Genomic DNA, 21,321 nt, shown 5'->3' with positions numbered 1-21,321 from the left:
GATCCAGGCCCAGGTGCCAATGGCCTTCTTGGCCACCTGGGCACACTGCTGGCTCATGCCCAGCCTGCTGTCCATCACTGCCCCCAGGTCCCTTTCTGCCTGGACCATTTCCAACCACTCTGTCCCCAGCTTGTAGCACTGCAGAGGTTGTTGTGGTCAAAGAGCAGGTCCCCATTCTTGGTCTCATTAAATGTCACCTTGTTGGATTTGGGCCCTGGATGCAGCCTGTCCAGGTCCCTCTGCAGAGCCCTCCTACTCTCTTGCACATGAACACTGCCAGAAAACTTGGTACCACCACAGTTCTATGAGTCCCTGAAGTCTCACAATTGTCTCCATGATTCCATGAGGCCTCCCAGTGTCACAATGGCCTCTTGGTCTCAAGAGGCACCACAATGTCATACATGTTTCCTTCATTCTAAGAGTCCCTGTCGAGCAGACCTGGCCCCTTGGTTCCATGGGGCACTACAGTGTCACAATGGCCCCATCATTACACGAGGCCCTGCTCTGTCACAATGCTCTGCATGGTTCCACAAGGCCCTGCAGTGTCACAGTGACCTCTGTGGTTCCACGAGGACCCAGACTGTCACCATGGACTCCTTGATTCCATTTATCCCCACAGTGTCACAATGGCCCCTTGGCTCTATGGTGCCATGTCGTACACAGTGTCACTCTGGTCCTCTCAGTTCCACCAGGCCCCGCAGTGTCACAGTGGCCCCTTGCTTCCCCAGGGCCCTGCAGTGTCACAATCATCCCAGAATCACCCAGGCTGGAAAAGACCTTAGAGAGCATCAAGTCCAACCTGTGACCCAACACCACCTTGTCACCCAGACCATGGCACTCAGTGCCACATCCAGTCTTTCCTGAAACTCTTCTAGGAATGGTGACGCACCTACCTCTCTGGACAGCCCATTCCAATGACCTTCCAGTCACCAATGTTGTGAAGAATATTTCCTAATGTCCAGCCTAAATCTCCCTTAGTGCAGCTTTAAGGCTGCATCCTCTTCTCATGTCTTTGCTCCCTGGGAGAAGAGCCTGACCCCCACCTGGCTGCTCCCTTCTGTCAGGGATTTGTAGAGAGTGATGAGGTCTCCCTTGAGCCTCTTCTTCTCCAGGATAAACATCCTCAGCTCCATCAGCCACTCCTAAGAGGAACTGTGTTCAAGACCCCTCGCCAGCCTTGTCGCCTTCTCTGGACACACTCCAGCTCCTCCATGTCCTCCCTAAATTGGGGGGCCCAGAACTGGACACAGCACTCAGGGTACTGCCTAAGCAATGCCAAACAAAGGGGAAGGATTACTGCCCTGCTCCTGCTGGACACACCATTCCTGATCCATAGGAATCACTGGAGCTGGATGACGGAAATGGTAGGAAGGCTGTGGGGACAAAGCGTGACTGATTGTCAGCCATGAAGGGTCTTGATTTTCATATCTCTTCAGACTGCACTAGACGGTTCTGGGGGTCAATATTAATTGGACATTGCTGATGTCAACCAAGAAACAGGAAAAGAAAACCTAACAGGACAAAATACTTCTCTCTGCATTGTTGTCAATATAGTATATTCTCTTGGAATACACTTCTGAAACGTATCTAATTAATAACAGAGGATTTGATAACTTCACTTATTCCCACTTATTCACTTATGCTTTTTTCTTCATCTGTTTTGAACAAATGTTTATGAGCCTTTGTCTCTGAGGGTCTGAACTCCATAAAGAAGAGGCTTCTGGAGTAGTAAAATTCTTCAGCAACCTCTAAATCATTGAGGATCCATCCTCATCAGAGCAGGAATGAGCAGAAATGAGCCCAGCTTTGTGGCTGCCCCAGCTTTGGGATGGGCCCTGGGCCTGGAGCAGGAGCAGCTCTGGAGGGCCCCAAGGCCGGGGCTGTTGTGCTGGCCTGGGCAGATGGGATGGCAGGAGGGGCCGCAGAGCTCTCAGGAGCTCAGGGAGAGGGCAGCAGGGCACACAGGGAGCCTCCTTTGGCCTTGGCCAAGCACCTTCCCCCATGGCCGGGGCTCAGTCCTCTCTGGGCTGCACTTGCTCACCCAATGGTGATGGCAGCAGCTCGGGCACTCGCAGTGTGGTCAAACCCACACACGATACAGGGGATGCCAATAGCAGTGCTGTGGGAGCTCCGCTGTCAATGCAGCAGGGTGGCAAGGAAAGGATAGGGGTCCTGGATATCAACCATCCCTCCCTCGGCTTCCTGCACTTCCTGCTTCTCCTCCCATGCTGCGTTCCCGAGGGTGCACTCACTCTCCTTGCTGCTTCCCTGGTGGGTGGTGCCCATGGCATCTCTGCTGGGCTCTCATGGCTGTGTCCAGTGCATGGCTCTGAGCACCTTCTCTTTCTCCTGGGGAAAATCACGTTCCCATATCTCCAGCCGCTTCTTCTTTTTATAAGAGTCTTCTGTTTTCAAGGATCCCCAGCAGGTTTTTCCATTCACAAGGTCCAGACCTCCACAGATCTCAGCTGCTGGCAACTCTTCCCAGTCACCTTCCCCTGCTGGGGTTCCATCTCCACCGCTGTCCCCATGGTCAGGTTATTGCTGATCACTCATGGCAGTGGAGACAGAAGGGATGACACAAAACTTCATGTTCATGTGACAGTAATTACTAACATTTCAGTTATAAAATTACAGTCAGGATTAATTATAACTGTAAGGCCTCAAGGCCAGCTGTTAGCCACTACACACAGCCACTGAGCAAAGCCACTGACCAGCCCCAATCACCACTCCTCACAGCTCACAGACCACCTCCACTGACCACACCAACAACTGACCACACTGCACTGGCCACCCCATTTACCACACCCACTGACCACCCTCTCACTGCCCAAAGCCACTCACGAACCCCCAGCAACCAACTGACCACACCCAATGACTACCCAAATGACCACACCCAAATGACCACACCCAAATGACCACACCAGTGACCACAGCCCACACCACTGACCACCCCCAGAGACCTTCCAACTGCCCACACCCACTGCCCACACACAGTGATCACACCCACTGACCACAGCCCAAAGAACTCCCAGCTGACCATACCCCAGCTAACAACCCCCAACCATAACCACTGATCACACCCACTGACCACACCCATATCCAAAAAACCAATGCCCACACCCCACTGACCACACCCACTGACCACACCCCAATGACCCCTAAACTGACCATACCCCTAATGAACAGCTCCATTGTCCTTAACCAGTGACCACAGCCAATGACAACACCCATATCAGGAAACCAATGTCCACACTCACTGACCACACCCCAATGACCACATCCACTGACCACTCCCCCTTGACCAAACCCCACTGGCCACACCCCTTGACCACACCCAAAAGACCTCCCAACTGATGATACACCCAGGGACCACACCCACAACCCACATCCACTCCCCACACCCACTGACCAAACCCCAATGACCAACCCAATGACCACCCCCTCTGACCACTCCACACTGACCATGTCCAATGACCACACCCACTGACCATAACCACTGACCACACCCAGTGAACACACCTATTGCCAAGACACCAATGCCCCCACCCCACTGACCACACTCACTGACCACAGCCCACCAAATTCTGCCACGGACCACCCCCACTACCCACATCTACTGACCACACCCAACTGACCACACCCAACTGACCACACCTACTGACCACAACCACAGTCCACACCTACTGACCACAGAAACTGACCACACCCCAATGACCCCCAAACTGACCATACCCCCACTGACCACCTGCACTGACCAGAATCACTGACACCCACACTGACCACACTCACTGACTCCATCCATACCAAAAAAACAGTGCCCATATCCTAATGACCACCGCAACTGGCTGCACCCACTGACCTCCCCCAATGACCACATCCACTGCCCACACAGACCGCACCAAGAGACCACCCCTCACTGACCACATCCCAATGACCACACCCACTGACCACATCCACCGACCACACCTGTAGCCTTGTGAAGCCATGTGTTCAGTGACTGAATTGTCTGTAAAGGCATCTTCCTTATCAGTCACCATGGACTCCTGAGTTCTGTGAGGAGACACGTTCCCACACTGTCACAATGGCCCCTTGGTTCCATAAGGATCCATAGTGTCTCCATGGTGTCCTTGGATCTGCTGCTGTCCTTGTCACAACTGACCCATGGTTCCATGAGGTTCCGCAGTGTCACCATGGTCACTGTCAGAGGCTGGATGAGATCCATGTCCTGAGAGACCTCGGGATGAGCTGTCAGTCAGTCCCACAGTGGGCTGGTGCTGACCCAGGCTCTCATTGCCCGAGCCATCCCAAGTCCCACCTGGGGGGAGGCCCACGAAGGGCCAGGGGCTGAGAACACAGAGCAGGAGCTCATCCCATGGTCTGTACCCTGCCTTCTCCTGGGGTCTGTGTCTCACCCACACTGGAACCCTAGGAGTTGGTAGCCATGTGTGTGTGTCTTTCTAGAGAGCTTCTGTCTTTCTGTCTCTCTCTCTTTCCTCTAATTCTAATGTTCTTTATATGGAACAGTTTGGCTACCTCATCAAGTTAAGTATTTAGAGGTTTCTAGATTAAAAAGGCAAAGTTAATGAAGTTACTGTTATGATAAGACCTTTATTTTGGCTAGACGCTATATTAAACCCTTTTCCAAAGTTCCTTGATATTCTATATTTTGTAAGTAAAATTTTGTGTCATTTTGAGCTCTTGAAAATATCTGGCTGGGGTTCCTCTCGTGCACCAAGCTTGAGTAAAGGAACCTTTGGTTACCCCCAGCATTTCATTGCTCTGGGCTGTTACAGCCCTGCAGGCTCACCATGGCCTCTTGTTTCCATGAGGCCCCACAGTGTCACCCTGTGCCTTGGTTCCATGAGCATGTGGAGTGTCCCACAGGCTGATGCCATTTGTCCTTGCTGCCCCTGCCATCCCACTGCCCCAGCAACAGCCCCGAGCCACCCGTGAGGGACAGGCCCTGCTGTCCCAGGCCTGGGCTCAGCCTTGGCCTTTCTGCTTCCTCCAGCCAGCCCAGGCCTTGCTCAGCATTGCAGTTCCCTGCTCACAGCCTTTGGCTCCTGCAATCCTGCCCTCAAGGATCTGCTCTCCCCAGGCCCTGGGGAGCCTTGGGCACTCCCTGCCCTCACTCATGGCGGCCACTGATGCTCCAAGGCACTTGCAGTTTTGCTGCTGACTCCTGCAGCAGCTTCTTCAACCTTCTCTCAGTGCCTCAGGCTCCTGCAGTCAGCCCCAAATCCCCAAATCTGGGCATCATTAAAATACACAAAGGCCTTGGGAGCTCTTTGTCTTCCTTCCATTGTCTTCAAGTCTCCAGGGCTTGTGCAGCTGCTTGCAGTCACTTTGGAGCTCTGTTAAGGAGGGAGATTTCAAAGTGCACCTCATGATTTTTGGTTTTAATCAAGAGCATATTATTTTTATTTTTCAGTTCATTGCAGAGGAGATAGAAGAATGATAGATCATTCTCCAGGTGATGTTGATGCTGAATGTCTCCTTAGGAGGTCTGGGCACAGAGAAGAATGATCCCTTTCAGGGCTGACCCTGTTTGGACAACCTGCTCCTCACCCCCACCCTCACTGTGTCATTGCTCATCTGGGACTGACATCCTGAAACATAAAAAAATCCCCCCAAAACTATTATACTACATAAAGTAAATAATTACATTATATATTTTATCTCTATAAAAGGAAATTTTATTAATTTTAATAAATGAAAAATAATTAAATTTACTAATTTTTTCCCATTTTTAAGAGGAAATAATGTTTTATTACCTATTGTTTTTACATTTCTATTAAAAATCTATACATTTTTAGCAACCAGTGAAATTACTTATCATTGGCTCTAGGTAACACAATTCCCTTAATTATTGGTTCTCCATTTCTCCTTCTTTATACTAATTAGGATTTTTTTTCAGTCCTTTTGTAATCCTTATTATCATTTTGTCATTTAAGTTAAAATAAGCCACTCTGGGGTCCCTGGAGACACTTCTGGGATATATGTGGGTCAGGTTTGGGTCTGTGGAGGGAATTCAGAGAGAAGTTGAGGGTCTGCAGGACACTTCAGGGAGCAGGGTGGGCACTGGGCAGGGCACTGAGGGATTCTGACGGACACCTCGGCATCCGGGGCAGCTCTTGGGGGTCCGGGGGGAAAACTTGGAGGTCAGGGAGGGGAATGTGGAGCCCTTCGGGGTCCGGGCGGGCACTTGGGGGGCTCGAACGGGACTCTCTGGGGCGCGGGGCATGATGGGAGTTGTAGGCGCGGGTAGAATACTGTTCAATGGAGCCGCGGAGCATCACGGGAGTTGAAGGCGCAGCCGCAAAGTCTCTCTGGAGTGCGCGGTGCATGACGGGAGAAGAAATCACGGCTGGATTAGCAACCGACGGGAATCGCAGAGCATGATGGGAGCTGTAGTCCCGGAAGTGTCTGGGACGGGGCATGTGGGGTCCGGGAAGGCACCTGGGGGACGCTTTTGAGTCCGAGCTGTGACTTGAGGTGCTCAGGACGGAACGTGTACGGTTCGGGAGCATTTGGAGGGGAGCTTGAGGAGTTCTAAAGGGGCCCTTTAGGGCGCGGTGCACGGCAGGAATTTTAAGAGTGAAACTGTTATGAGGTGCTGTGGGGCCGCGGGAGATGACAGAAGATGAATTCCCAGAAGTGATTGTAACAGGAATCTGTGGGGCTGGGAGCATCCAGAGAATCCGGAGCCGCTCGTGGGGGCTTCTGAGTGGATGGTGAGGGGGCAGTTCGGGATCCTGGAGAGTGTGGGGGACGCTTATGGGACATAAGGGGAGGGGGGCAGATAGCGGAGTTCCGTGGAGCGCGGGGCATGATGGACGTTGTAGTCCCAGCTCCAATGGGGCTCTATCGGGCCGCGGTGCATTATGGGAGTTAGAGGCAATAAAAGATGGCGCTGTCACCAGGCCCCGCCCCCAGTCCCCGATCCCCGGCGCTGATTGGCTGCGGGTAGTGATAGGCGGGGGCGGGAGCAGCCCATTGAACCCCTCCAGTCCCTCCCAGTACAGCCCAGTTCATCCCCAGTACAGTTCAATACAACCCCAGCACCTCTCCAGTGCCTCCCAATACACCTGAGTTCATTCCTACTCTCGCCCAGTTCTCCCCAGTGTCAGCCCCAGTACACCCCAGTGCCCTCCGTCATCCCCACGCTGTTCAGAGTGTCTCCAGTTTGTCCCCATATACCCCATTATCACTCAAAGTATTCAAACTTTGCTCCAGTATTGCCCAGTGTTAGTCCCAGTGTGTCCTGGTATGTCCCAGTGTGTCTCTGTAAGCCCCCAGTCCATCCCAGTCCACCCAGTTTCCCCCTCAGCATTCCCAGTGTTTCCCAATATGTCCCAGTCCTCCCCAGGGTTTCCAAGGAATATTGAACTTCTCACGGTTTCCATGGCACCCAAACCCAGCAGTGGGGTCAGTGCAGTGTCCATGGCCACAGCCCCTGGCAGTGCCCAGTGCAGGTTGGGATGATGATCCACCCTCACAGCTGGCCCAGGGCAGCTCTGCAGTGGTTTTGGTGGCACCTTGGGCTGGCACACACCTGAGGAGTGTGTCTGTTTGCAGTGGGGGAAATCAGAAGATTGCTTCAAGAAAAAAGGAAAACCCCTTTGCCAGACCTCCTGAGGAGTGACCCTAGATCAGTATCGGACACTGAATGCTGCAATCACCTCTGCTCTATAGAGAACAGTAATAAAAAGGACACCATTTAAAATAGGAATGTGGTTACATTTCTTAGAAGTTCTTCTTGAAATATTTGTCCATAACTGAAGTTGAAACTTTCCTCATCAACTGCAGCAGACCAGAGGGAAATCAAGGCAGAGCTGTGGTTTGTTAGGAAACCTCTCAAGAACTCCAAGTCAGAATTAAAGTCCAAAGTTTCTTAAAAGTTTTAATGGGTCCCACTGAGGGACACAACTGAGAAAGTGTGCCCAGGTTGCAGTCAGAGCAGGAAATTGGAGGCAGTGATGACAGGAGGGGACAAAGAGAAGCCAAGTCTTGGTGGCCTGGGGCACAGCAGGGTCTGTGCCACCAAGGGCTGTGAGCAGACACCTTGTCCTGAGCCACTGGGGCCTCCTGGCACAGCCCCAGCAAGGCTGGGCACTGTCAGCCCTTGTCCTGCCCTCAGCATCCCCCCACATGCCAGTGGCCTCAGGGATCTGCTGGGACCAGTCCCTGGGGAGCCTTGGTCAGGAATGGCCCTGGGGGCTCCTTCATGCTCCCAGGGACTGCAGGTTTTTCCATGGACTTTGGGTTTTGCTTTTGCCTTAGAGTCTCTGAGAGCTTTGTGCAATCATGGCCTCCCATTCTCTGCTTTAATTAGTCTCTTGAGAGCCTTTCTCAGTAGCAACACTCAGTGGGGCTCATGAGATCTTTAAGGTACTTCAATTTTTTCAGGTACTTTCCTTTGTCCTTTCATCTCTCAGTCTCTGAGATGTTTTTGGACATTCGTGGCCCCCAGTTCTCTGCTCAAAGGAGTCAAAGAGAATCCTGTGTTGGGGATGGACCTCAGTGGAACCCATTAATGCTTTGAGACACTTTGGGTTTTTCTTCTGACTCTCACTCTTTGAAAGAAAACTGCAATCTCCTGTCAGGCCCTGAGGTTCAAGGGCTCAGCACCAAAAGCACCACGGAGCTCACTGGGATCAAGCAAGTCCTGACAAACCACGGCTCTGCCTTGATTTCCCTCTGGTCTGGTTCAGTTCATCAGGAAGGTTTTCAAATCCACTTAGGGGGAAATATTTCAAAGAGTTTCGAAGAAATATCCATTCCTATTTTGAATGAATGGTTTTTAATACTGGTCTGTTTAGAGCAGAGTTGACTGCAGCACTCTGTGACTGATATTGATGCTGGGTCTCTCCTCAGCAGGTCTGGGCTGCTCAGAGGAGCTGTGACTTGAAGTCTGACCCAGTGTGGATAACCTTGCTCCATATTCCCCAACTCCATCCTGTCTGTCCTCCCTCATCTGGGACCTGCTTTGCTTGCAGAACTGGCTGCACTCAGACAGAGACAGGATTTTCCTTTACTTTTTTTAGAAGAATCTAGAATTCCTAACTTTCTCCATTAAAAACAGGGTCACTCCTCAGGTGTGTGCCAGACCAAGGTGCCACCAAGGAGGTTCCCCCTTCCCCAAGGCAGAAGCCTGGAAAGAATGTTTGAGACCTTTGAACTCCTTGGTTCCATGAGGCCTTGCAGTGTCACAAAGGCCCCTTGGTTCCATGAGGTTCATTGGTGTCACCATGGTCTCTCTCCTTGTTTCCATGAGGTTCATTGGTGGCACCATGGTCTCTCTCCTTGGTTCCATGAGGTTCATTGGTGTCACCATGGTCTCTCTCCCTGGTTCCACGAGGTTCATTGGTGTCACCATGGCCTCTCTCCTTGGTTCCATGAGGTTCATTGGTGTCACCATGGTGTCTCTCCTTGGTTCCAGTAGGTTCATTGGTGTCACCATGGTCTCTCTCCCCGGTTGCAGGAGGTTCATTGGTGTCACCATGGTCTCTCTCCTTGGTTCCAGGAGCCATCACAATGTCACAACGGCCCCCTGGTTCCATGAGGTTCCTGCAGCAGGACTTCCCCTGTGGCACAGCAGAGCTCATCTGTTCTGTCCATCAGCTGGGCCATCACTCAGGGCATCTTCCCCCTCTCAGCAATTGCTGACATAACCCAGGCTGGACATCTGTCCTGTGCTGAGTTATCTCTGGTGCCAGGGAGGTGGAATTCCCAGTTGACCATGAACATCCTGCCTTGAGAGCAGAATGAAGGGAGGGAGATAAGCCTTGAATTTCTGAGTGACACACACTTCACTTTACAAACTATAAAATATACACAAAACTTTCACCATACAAAACTCTTCTGCATAGTCCCTGGAAACAGGTAGGGCTTCACTCCCAAGTCTGGATGAATCTTTGTGGTTCCTTTTCTGGAAGCTGAGTGAAAGGGCTCCATGTGCACTCCCTCATCAGTTCAGTGGTAAGTTACATTGACTCCTGATCTCTGCTATTTCTTCACTGGCTGTAATATAGGTAACTTTGTTGTGCACAGGGTTTGTATCTACCTGTACTTCTTTGGTTTATCCTGGGCAGTAAGTAGTCCATTTAACGTCTCTTGCTGTTATTCATGAGTACATTAAATAAATAATTAAATTTATAATAGACCTAATTTTCCATTCTCAAGAACTTGTGGGCAAGAGTAATTTGGGGTTTAGGTATTTGAAACAGAGCTACTGCCACAAACCTGAGCATAAGGCAGAACTTGTCTAAGCTTTCAGTGAATTTGTAACATATTTTATTTAAAAACAATGAGCAGGAATATATTGTTTTCCCATTTATTCTTTTCCACGTTATAGACTGATATCGCCAATCTCCAGCTGACATTGACCCCCAGCACCTCCTCATGCACTCTGAACAGATATGAACATCCAGACCCTTTATGGCTGACAATCAATCACACTCTGTCCCTACCCCCACCCCACCATTTCCCTCATCCAAGCCCTGGCACTCAGAGCAGCCCAGTGCAAATCTGAGCTTCCTCCAGTCCAGGCTGTGCCTGCAGCTTTCAGCTCCTTGGCACCAAGTCCCAGCTGCTTTCCTTGGAGAAGGAGCTGCCCCAGACACAGAGGGATGTTCATTTGGGGTCAGCAAACAGAAGCCAAGGCAGGCCCAGCTCCATGGCAAACACAAGTGCAGCCCAAGGAGTGCTGGGCAATGGAGCCACATGCAGGGGTGTCCCCAGGGCTCAGGACTGGGGCCAGGGCAGTTCAATGTGTTCCTTGCTGATGTGGACCAGGCCATGGAGGGCACCCTGAGTCAGTGTCCAGGGGAGCCCAAGCTGGCTGGGAGTGTGGCTGTGCTGCAGGGCAGCAAGCTCTGCACAGGGATCTGGCCAGGCTGGAGCCATGGGCCCAGGACAATTGGATGAGCTTCAGCAAGGCCAAGGGCCGGCTCCTGCCCTGGGCTCACAACCACCCCAAATCCCTGGCCGTGCCCTGCCCCTGATCCCCACAGCCTGTCCTGTTTCCTTCATCCCTGCATTGCCAGGGACTCTGTGGGACAAGGGAGCTCTGCTGTGGCTGTGGAGGGAGGTGCAAGAGCCACCAGTGCAGTGGGCACCACAGCTCATCAGGTTTGTGTCCTTTGGGGGTCAGGAACTGCTGAGACTCAGAGGCACAGGAAGGCTTCTCTTCATAGGCCAACATAAGAAGTGTATCAATGTTATAATTTAATAAACATCAGAATTCTTCCCTCAGCTCTGTGCAATGTCAAACCAGTATCAGATATGTCCACCATGCACAAGGGATTTCCATTCAGAAACAGTTTTAGAAAAAGACATTAGAAAGGGTGATTCTATTACAAATGAAAACACAACTAAGACTGATGTGAAATTATCAGAGAACAAGTGGAGAAGGAAATCTGGGAGCAATGGGAGGGCCATACAACCATCTGGTCTAGTGAAAAGGTATCCTTAGACATGGCCATTTAAACAGGAGAGCGGGTAACACCCAAATGGAGAGGGACATGAAATAATAGACAGCATAGTAGTAACACAGGTAGAGGGGAAGAGCAGGATTTCTTCTCCTGTCATCAGTACATATCCAGGAAATTTCTGTTCTCTCCTGGTGGGAAGACATGGATATTTCTTCAAGTACTCAAATGCCCCAGCTAGTGAGATGTGTTCATGCACCTTGCAAGTGTCAGGTTCCCTACACCCCCAGAGGGCTCCTGTCCCATAAAAATCTGCTCTGGCCCATTCCAAAATCGAGAGCAGCATTGTACCAGGATCATCAAGGTGCTGAGGATGGAAGGGACCTCAGCAAGTCTGCAGCCCAAGCTGTCAGAAACTGGGTCAGACCAAGTGGTTTAAGGCCAGATGTGATCAGAATTTGATTATCCAAAAGAAGAGTGATAGGGCATTATCTGAGAACCTGTCTGAGACCATGGGAACAAGAGTTTTCCACATGTCCTGTCTGATCTCCCCTCTGTCCCCCTTTCCACCCATTGTCTTTTGTCTCCCCCCTGGCCCCCGGTGAAGATCCTGGCTCTGTGTTCTCCATCAGCTCCTGGCTGGCACTGCCAGGCTGGGATGAGGAGCCCCTCAGCCTTCCCTGCTCCGGGCTGGACAAGCCCAGCTCCCTCAGCCACTGCTCACAGCCAAAGGGCTCCAGCCCCAACTTGGAGGCCCTTCCCTCACCCTGCTCCAGCTGCCAGACATCTTTCCTGCCCTGGGCAACCCAAACCAGGCCCCAGTGCCCTGGATAATCCACGTCCTTGAGGTCCTGGTCCCACAGCCTTGGGTGCTCCTGCCCTGCCTCGCTGCCAGGGCACACGGCTGCCTCCTGCCCAGCTCCTGCCCACCAGGAGTTTTCTGACAGGGCCTGGTGGATACAGGGAGGGCTGGGGATGTTGTCTACTTGAACTTTAGCCTTTGACACCCTATCCCACAGCATTCCCTGGAAAAGCTGAAGCCTGTGGCTTGGAGCGGTTCACCCGTACCTGGGCTAAGAACTGGATGGACATCGGGGCCCAGAGAGTGGTGGGGAATGGTGCCACATGCAGCGTGTGTGCAGTGGTGTCCTGCAGGGATCAGTGTGGGCCCAGTCCTGTTTAACATCTTTATTGATGATGTGGAGAAGGGAGCACAGTGCACCATCAGCAAATGTGCAGATGGCACCAAGCTGGGTGTGAGTGTGGATGTGCTGGAGGGCAGGAGAGCTCTGCAGAGGGACCTGGACAGGCTGGATCCAGGGCCCAAATCCAACAGGGTGAGGTTTAACAAGACCAAGAGCTGGGTCCTGCACCTTGACCACAACAACCCCTGCAGTGCTCCAGGCTGGGGACAGAGTGGCTGGAGAGGGGCCAGGCAGAAAGGGACCTGGGGGCAGTGATGGACAGCAGGGTGGACATGAGCCAGCAGTGTGCCCAGGTGGGCAATGGCACCTGGCCTGTGTTATAAGTGAGTTACAGGAATTGATAGAAATAAATTTGATTAGATTAAGTATGATTTATTGAGTAAGTTATAGTAACTAAAACAGTGTTGGGTGGTTGGGGAGTTTTTGTTTTATTAACCGTGTATGATTTTTTATTTCATAGTTTTGATTTTTTTATTTTTAATTTTTTGTGTCATGTATCTTTTTTGTTGTGTTTTGTGTATGTGTGGTGTGATGTGTTTTTAGAGGTTTTTTTTGTTTTCTAGTCATTGTGAGGATGAAGGGTTTTTTGTTTGTTTGTTTTGATGAATTTTTATATATTTCTTATATAATTTTTAGGATTTTTATTTTTTTTTTATTTTATTGGATGGTTGTAGTTAGATTTAATGTTTGTAGCTAGGTTTTATGTTTGTAGTTGGATTTTGGGTAATGTATATTTTGTTGGGTTTTTTTGTTAATTAGTTTGGTGAATAAATATTGATTGCATTTTGTTTTATTATTTTTTATTTTGTTTATTGTACTGTTGTAATTTTTCATGATCTAGAATTCGAGTTTTAGTTAAGATTGGGGGTTTTTGTTGGTTTATATTTAGTTTGGATGAGTATTAAATGGGTAGTTTTTAGGTGGATTTTTATAATAGTAGTTATTTTGTTAAGAATATATGCTTTAGATGATAATTTTAAATTAGTACTATTATTAGTTTGGTAAGAGATGATAAGAGGGTGGTAAGTTATGGGGAATGGTTAAACTATGATTTATATTAATTTTGTTGGGGGTTTCTTGTGATTTGTTTTTTTTAATTTTTTTATTGTCGTTTTGTTATGGTATTTTGTGTAATTTTGGTATGATTTGTATATATATAGGATTTTTTTAAGAGTATTGTAAAGGTTTTTTTTGTTGTTGTAAAAATATTAATGGATGAGGAATGGTGTGGCCATCAGGAGCCGAGCTGCTGTGCCACCCCTGACCTGCCCCCACCTCTGCACACAGATATTGCTGCTGCAGCTCTAGAGAAGGGAGCAGAAGGAATCTTCAAAGAAATGAGATCTCCAGTAAAAACAGTTTTTGGAGATCCTTTAGTTAATTTAAAGCTACAGAGAACAGAGCACCTCATGGACAGAGTCTGGGGCCAAAGCAAAGGTGGAGAGACAAAAAAATATCACATATATGGGCATGATTTTGTGCACAAATTATTAGACTAAAAGGAAAAAACTTTCGGCAATGAAGGAAAAGAAAGAATTCTCAAAAATTATTTATATTACAAGTGACTAGGAGAAAATGGCAACTCACAGAAATTGGCAAAGTTCACTGTTTCTGAAACCTTCCAGTCATCAGTGTCCACAGTGCAGCCTTGAGCTCCTGGTTCCTCAGGCTGTAGATGAGGGGGTTCAGGGCTGGAGGCACCACTGAGTACAGAACTGACAGGGACAGATCCAGGGATGGGGACGAGATGGAGGGGGGCTTCAGGTAGGCAAAAACCCCAGTGCTAATAAACAGGGAAACCACGGCCAGGTGAGGGAGGCAGGTGGAAAAGGCTTTGTGCCGTCCCTGCTCAGAGGGGATCCTCAGCACAGCCCTGAAGATCTGCACATAGGAGAAAATAATGAACAAAAAACAACCAAAGAAAGGAAAAGCACTAACAGCAAGGAGCCCAAGTTCCCTGAGGTAGGATTTGGAGCAGGAGAGTTTGAGGATCTGTGGGATTTCACAGAAGAACTGGCCCAGGGCATTGCCCTGGCACAGGGGCAGGGAAAATGTATTGGCTGTGTGCAGCAGAGCATTGAGAAAGGCACTGGCCCAGGCAGCTGCTGCCATGTGGGCACAAGCTCTGCTGCCCAGGAGGGTCCCGTAGTGCAGGGGTTTGCAGATGGACACGTAGCGGTCGTAGCACATGATGGTCAGGAGGGAAAACTCTGTTCCAATGAAGAAGACCAGCAGAAACACCTGAGCAGCACATGCAGAGTAGGAGATGTTGTTGGTGTGCCAGAGGGAATTGTGCATGGCTTTGGGGACAGTGGTGCAGATGGAGCCCAGGTCAGTGAGGGCCAGGTTGAGCAGGAAGAAGAACATGGGGGTGTGCAGGTGGTGGCCGCAGGCTACGGCGCTGATGATGAGGCCGTTGGCCAGGAGGGCAGCCAGGGAGATGCCCAGGAAGAGGCAGAAGTGCAGGAGCTGCAGCTGCCGCGTGTCTGCCAATGCCAGCAGGAGGAAGTGCCTGATGGAGCTGCTGTTGGACATTTACTGTGTCTTGGCGTGGGGACCTGTAAAAAAAAAATAAAAAGAAATCATGGAATAGTTCAATTTTGGGAGGACTTGATATATCCCAGCCCAGCTTGGTGTCACTTTCCCCCCACTGCCTGCCCAGGGCTCTGCTGCCTGGAGCTCTCCCTGCCAGCTGCTGCTTCCCTGTGCCCAGGGCTGGGCCCTGCCAGTGCTGCCAGAGCCCAGCCCAGCCCTGGGGGCTCAGCTCTGCCCTGCAGACCCCTCCCAGCACAGGGCACTGCCCAGGGCCAGCTCTGCCTCTGCAGGCTCTGATGGCAAAGTCAGAGCAACCCTGAGGATGCTGGAAAAGTCACACTGATGGTGCCTGTAAGGGGCCCTGTGCTGATTTCTGTCACTGTCTGGTTTATTCAGACCTGAGAGAAAACCTTTTTATCTTTCTCAACCTCATCTGAAACATGAATATCAATGTGCAGTGTTCCATCTTGGCAACCCTGAGCAGGAGATTATAAAATCAGGATTTTCCCTTTTATGCAGCCCCTGACTTGCTGTGCTCCCTGTATAATCTATTTGGAAATGTTCTGTAGTTAAATGTCGTGCTGGGATCAGTCCTGATCAATGCACCATCCTCACCGCACAAGGAGAACACTTCCAAGTCTCACCAGCTGTCTCCTTCCACCCAGACCTTGTCCCCCAGTGCTGTCAGCAGCTCCCAGGGCTGGCTGAGAGCTGTCCCTGGCAGGCAGCAGAGTCCCTGCCCAGCACAGCACCCTGGGCTGCAGGACCCTGCTCTGCAGGACAGCCCTGGGCACCCCTGGCTGCTCTACAGGAGAGAGAATCAGAGAATGTACTCACAGAGTCTGTGGGCATTGGGATGTTCCAGCTTTAGGAGATCCCTGCAGGAGCTGCAGCTGCATTGTCCTGCAGCCAGAGGCTTCCTGTGTCCAGGGCTGGGAGTGATTCTGCCCCAGGCACTTGTGAGCATCTTCCCAGCCCTGACTGATTGAAGATCTCTGTGCCTCTGTGCTGTGCCTGGGATGGCTGCAGGGCAGTGCCCTCAGCCCTGCTGTGCTGGGAGAAGAGCTGCTCAGCAAGAGAAATGGGTTTTTGAATCTCTTCTTGGTTACCAGGATTGTCCTCTATGCCAGGATCCCAGCCCAGCTCAGCAGCACAGACACAGCACAAGGACTTTAATGACCGTCTCTGGGATTTGGTGCTGTTTACATCAGACTCAGTCCCTCAGAGAGTGTGTTCAAAAAACTTGTCAACAACTGAAAGTCAGATTGAAACTTCAAAATATCTTAAACTTTTAATAGATCCCTCTGAGGGACAGGAATGAGAAAGTGTCCCCACGTTCCAGTTAGAGCAGAACACTGGAGGCAGTGATGACAGGTGGGGACAAACAAGGGAAAGGTGTCTGTGATGCTGAGCAAACCTGGATGTGTCTCAGCAATGCCAAGGGCCAAAGGCTGATCCCCAGCCCCTGGCAAGGCAGATCCTGTCCCTCCCTCCTTGCTCAGGGCTCTTCCCGGGGCACTGGGCTCTGGGGATGTGCAATGCCAAGGGCAGCACCATGGGGCGGCCCCTGCCAGGCTGCTGAGCAGGGACAAGGAGGCAATGAGGCCCCAGCACAGCAAGGCTCACTTGTCCCCTGCTGGCCAAGGGCCCAGGGCCAGCAGCCATGGCCAAAGTGCTGCAGCACTTGGCTCTGGCAGGGCCTTTCAGCTGCTGCCCATCCCTGTGCCCTCTGCAGCCCAGGCTGTCCTACGGTGTCCATGCCCTGCCCCTCTGTCCCTGCAGGCTGTCCTCATCCCCCGGCTGCCCCACCTGGCTGGCCCCTTCCTTTGCTGACAGCTCTGCGTCCTGCCTGCCTCTGCCTGCACACACAAAGCCTTGGGCTGCTCCAGACTCCTTCTGGGAGATGTGTTGCACCACAGCCCTGCCCTGGGAGAGAAATTCCTTTCTCCTTGGGTCCAGTCTAGGCTCTCCTCTCAACTTCAGTTTCAACTCCACTGAGCAGAGAACTCCTTTGTCTCTGTGCCCAATGTGCCCAATGTGCCCAATGCCACCAAACCCGACCTTGGGTGATCTCTGGGCCCTCTTAGATGTTTTTGCTATTGAAAAGATTCTGCTCATAATCTGCAAAAAACGCTGCAGGAACAAGGCAGACAGATTTATCTGTCCTGCATAATTCCATCTGGGAGCAATTCTTGGATATGTGGAATTTTGGAGGCCACATGCCAATTTTGGCCATGGCCCCTGGAGGAGAAGCAAGATTCCTTTCCGTATAAAGGAAGGAAGAGTGCACCAGTGTTTCACGGGTGGATGAGAGGTCACCTCCTGAGGACAAGGCCAGCTGGAGTGGTCTGGTCTTGTATGTCTTGCCTTGGAGAAACCCTTTTATATATGGAATATTTTAGGGGGAGCTCCAATTTCAGCGATGGGTAACAGCAAAGACAGATGGTTCTTTTCCATAGGAAGGAAAGCCAAAAGCCCAAGTGCTCCAGGGGCAGATGAGAAGCAGCCCTTGACATGCTAAATTCAGCTGGACGTGCCAGGTGGTCTGTGGGATTCCCAGCCAGCCAGATCTGTTCCATGTCCCTTTGGTTCCACGAGGCCCCTCAGTGTCAGAACGTTCTCCTTGCTTCTGCAGGATCACAATGTCCCTTTGCTTCTGTGGAGCCCACAGTGTCACAATGGTCTCCATGATTCCATGGGACCTTGCAATGCCACAATGTTCTCCATGGATCCACGGTGCCCTGCCGGATCACAGCGACCCTTTGGCTGCACGAGGCCCTGTAATGCAACAATGGCCTCTTGGTTCCACACAGCCCTGCTGCTTCACACCGGCCCCTTGGCACCATGCAGCCCAGCAGTGCCACAGTGATGAACTTGGTGCCACGGGCTCCCAAAGGTGTCACCACCATCTCCATAGGAAGGAATCCACAGACCCCCCGTGTTGCAGGGGCAGATGTGGGGCAGTCACCAGAGGCCAAGGACAGCCAGACCTGTTGCTATTTTCAGATTCTGCCTGGGAGTAATCCCCAGATATACGGAATTTTAGAGGTGGAATACCAATTTCAGACATGGAAATCTGGAGGACAAGGACAGTTCTTTTCTGTAGGAAGGAAAGCACAGAACACCAGTGTTTCAGGAGCAGGTGAAAGGCGGCCACCAGAGACCAAGGGCAGCCAGAGCTCTCTGTTCTGGCAGCTTTCACTTGGGAGCAATCCGTGAATATATGGAGTTTTGGAGCTGGAATCCCAATTTTGGCCATGGGCGTGTGGTCGAGATGGATGTTTTCTTCCATAGGAAAGAAAAGTGGGAAGCCCAAGTGCTTTGGAAGAAGATGAGAGGTGGCCACCCTTAGGCCAAGCCAGCCAGACCTGTCTCTCCTGGCACCTTTCATCTGGGGGAAATCCTTGGACACAGGGATTTTTAGAGATAGAATCTCAATTTTGGTCGTGCCTGAATGGAAGAAGAGTTCTTTTCCTTAGGAAAGAAAAAATGGAGGCAAAGTGTTTCAAAAGGCAGATGAGAGCCAGCCCTCAGGAAGCCAAGGCCAGCCAGACTTGTCAGTCATGGCAGCTTTTGTCTGGGAGCTGTTCTTGGATATAGGGAATTCTGGAGGTGGATTCCCAAATTTTGGCCATGGGTGCCTGGAGGTGAAAGTTGCTTTTTTCCTGTAGGAAAGGAAGACACATGTAGCTACAAGGTCTTTTAGAGATGAAGAGTCCAATAGAGCATTAACACCTGTATCATTGATGCTTTTAACCCAATAACTGAATTCCCATGTCCCTTAGTGTGACACTGACTGACCAACCAGAAACTGCTACCTGAAACCCATGAAGAAGAAGGAAGAAGAAGGAAGGTGAAAACTGGAAGAGACAACACCAAAAATCCTCCATTTTGTCTCATACCTATTGCTGTATTATAAAACCCTCCAATTTAAAACCCATCACCATGGGAAAGCACACACTTCTATTTCACTGCACACTCGTCATTTGAACTTCATCACTCCTGTCTAGAAGCCGTCTCCAAGGAAGGCCTCAGGTCAAAAGCAGTGCTCTCCAGTGGGTCAGTGCCTGCCAGCACAGAAACCTCAAAAACCCCAGGTTTCTGGGATCCAACAGTGCCTCTCTTTTTATTTTCTACAAACCAGGACTACACAATTCACCTAACAAATGTTCATTTCCTAACCCTGTTTGTCCCAGCTTTGTATTAAAATTAGCTCCACACCTCTGTGGGACTGAGCACTGCTCCTTGTTGGTCACTCTGGTGGTCGTCTGAGGGTCCTTGGGATGAAGTAAACAGTCTTCCTCTCCATTGAACTTTTCACCTTGTCTGCTTGTGCATACTCTTTTTTAGTCCATTGGTCATCTTCTGGACTTTGATACCAGTTTTCCTGCTTCAGGGCTCTGCAAAACCCCTTTGTCCTGTGATTTTTGCATCCTGTTTGTGCATTCTAGCTCTTTATCTCATCTTGTAACTTTGCTCTCCTCCTGTTCTTGTACGCACAGTAAATGTTTAGGAATTCCATTTGCTTTTGTCAGCCCCCTTTTACTCAAAGCATTTCTTGATGCTCGATTCTTAAATCTCAATTTCTCTGTCTCAGTCCCCTCTTTTCTAGAAAATTAGTAAATTCCTTTAGTTAATCATATTGATACCTTTTCCTTTTTCCAGTTTATCTCCACAGCTCGCTCTTCTCGGCGTGTATCCCTCATTGCATCTCCATGTATTGCCACTAAGGAAGTCAGTGCTGCTCTCCACTTTAACATCCTCCAATTCCAAACAAGTATTGCAATAGACAGCACCAGACTCACATCTGCTAATGTCAGTATGACAATGAGAGGGTGGTGAAGTGTGTTCAAAATCCCAGCTGTAGTTGGTGACCATCCAAAGAGTGCATTGCACTGTGATGATTTGTGTCCTGGTTTACTCTTTGTAACACTTTGCTTATATCTTTTATATCATTCTAGACTGTAACTAGAATCCTCTGCCTATTTTCTGAATCTCTTTCAGGATTTTTGTCGAGTTCTGGCATTTCATTACTAATGAAATCAACCTTCCTAATGCAATGTTCATTCCAATGGGTCTAGGTGATAATTTATGATATATTGTCTAGTTAGATCTCATCAGCTGGTGGGATGTGACTGGTGCCAAGTATCAAAAGGCATACCTGACAGTCCTGATAAAATTTCAAATATAAATATTAGAATGGTTCTTAGTAGGTAAGATTCCATTGTTATCATCAATTTCTACAGAAGCACAAGCGGTTTTTAAACATGCACAGCCTAGACCAATATATACAAGTACAGTCTTTTGACTAGATTTCTGCAAGTTAAATTACTGAATGTTCTCAACTGCAATGTACTCATTTTGCTTGAGTAAGTTTAAGTTTCAGTTCATTGTCACCTGGTATGACTTTCCAAGGGGCTTCTGTAGCCTTTTTCACTAGGGAATGGTGAATCCAGGCACTCTGTTCCTTGATCTTTACTGCAGGGAAGGCAGGAAGGAGCACCTGGAATGGACCCTCCCACTGTGGCTCCAGAGTTCTCTCTGTAAGAGTATTAACATACACATCATCTCCAGGCTGTGTGTCCTGCACTGCTCCGTCTGTCCCTCTGCTCTGAGTTCCAGCCACATGTTTCTCAATTTCTCTGAGTTTCTTACTTAAGGCTACCATACAGGCAATCATCCTTTCTTCCCCCACTTCAGTGGACAATCCCTTTTGCACTCCATATGGTCTCCCATAAAGCATTTCAAAGGAACTTAGTTTTTCTTTGGCTCCTGGCTTGGTTCAGATCCACATCAATGCCAGTGGGAGAGATTGAGGCCAGGTTAAATTAGCTTCTTGTCCTAGCCTCACAGTTTGCTGCTTAATTTAATGATTCATTTTCTCTACTTGGCCACTTGACTGGGGACCCTATGGGGTATGGACGTCCCAGTCTATGCCCAGGTGACGACTGATTAGGTGCACTATTTTTGAAATCAAATGTGGCCCTCTATCTGAAGATACCGTGGCTGGAACTCTGAAGTGTGCTCTTATCTCTTGTAACAATACCCTGGTTACCTCCCAGGCTAAGGCAGTTCTGGTGGGTAAAGCCTCTGGGCACCCTGAAAAGGAATCCGTAAACACCAGCAAATATCCCTACCCCCCTTTT

General features: G+C 50.0%; 1 protein-coding gene across 1 annotated transcript; it reads right to left on the bottom strand.

Annotated features, from left to right (window-relative positions):
- Positions 1 to 1,132: 1,132 nt before the first annotated feature.
- On the bottom strand, positions 1,133 to 14,794 carry LOC134057316 (olfactory receptor 14J1-like; the record flags this gene model as incomplete). Its single annotated transcript, XM_062514308.1, has 4 exons — positions 1,133 to 1,220; positions 1,321 to 1,373; positions 3,231 to 3,353; positions 14,333 to 14,794. Coding segments are annotated over 4 exons (726 nt in total), but the record flags the coding sequence as incomplete, so codon positions are not given.
- Positions 14,795 to 21,321: the final 6,527 nt, after the last annotated feature.

The sequence above is a fragment of the Cinclus cinclus genome, unplaced genomic scaffold (assembly GCF_963662255.1).
Source record: "Cinclus cinclus unplaced genomic scaffold, bCinCin1.1 SCAFFOLD_32, whole genome shotgun sequence".
NCBI lineage: Eukaryota > Metazoa > Chordata > Aves > Passeriformes > Cinclidae > Cinclus > Cinclus cinclus.
This window is presented reverse-complemented; position numbering and strand designations above follow the sequence as displayed.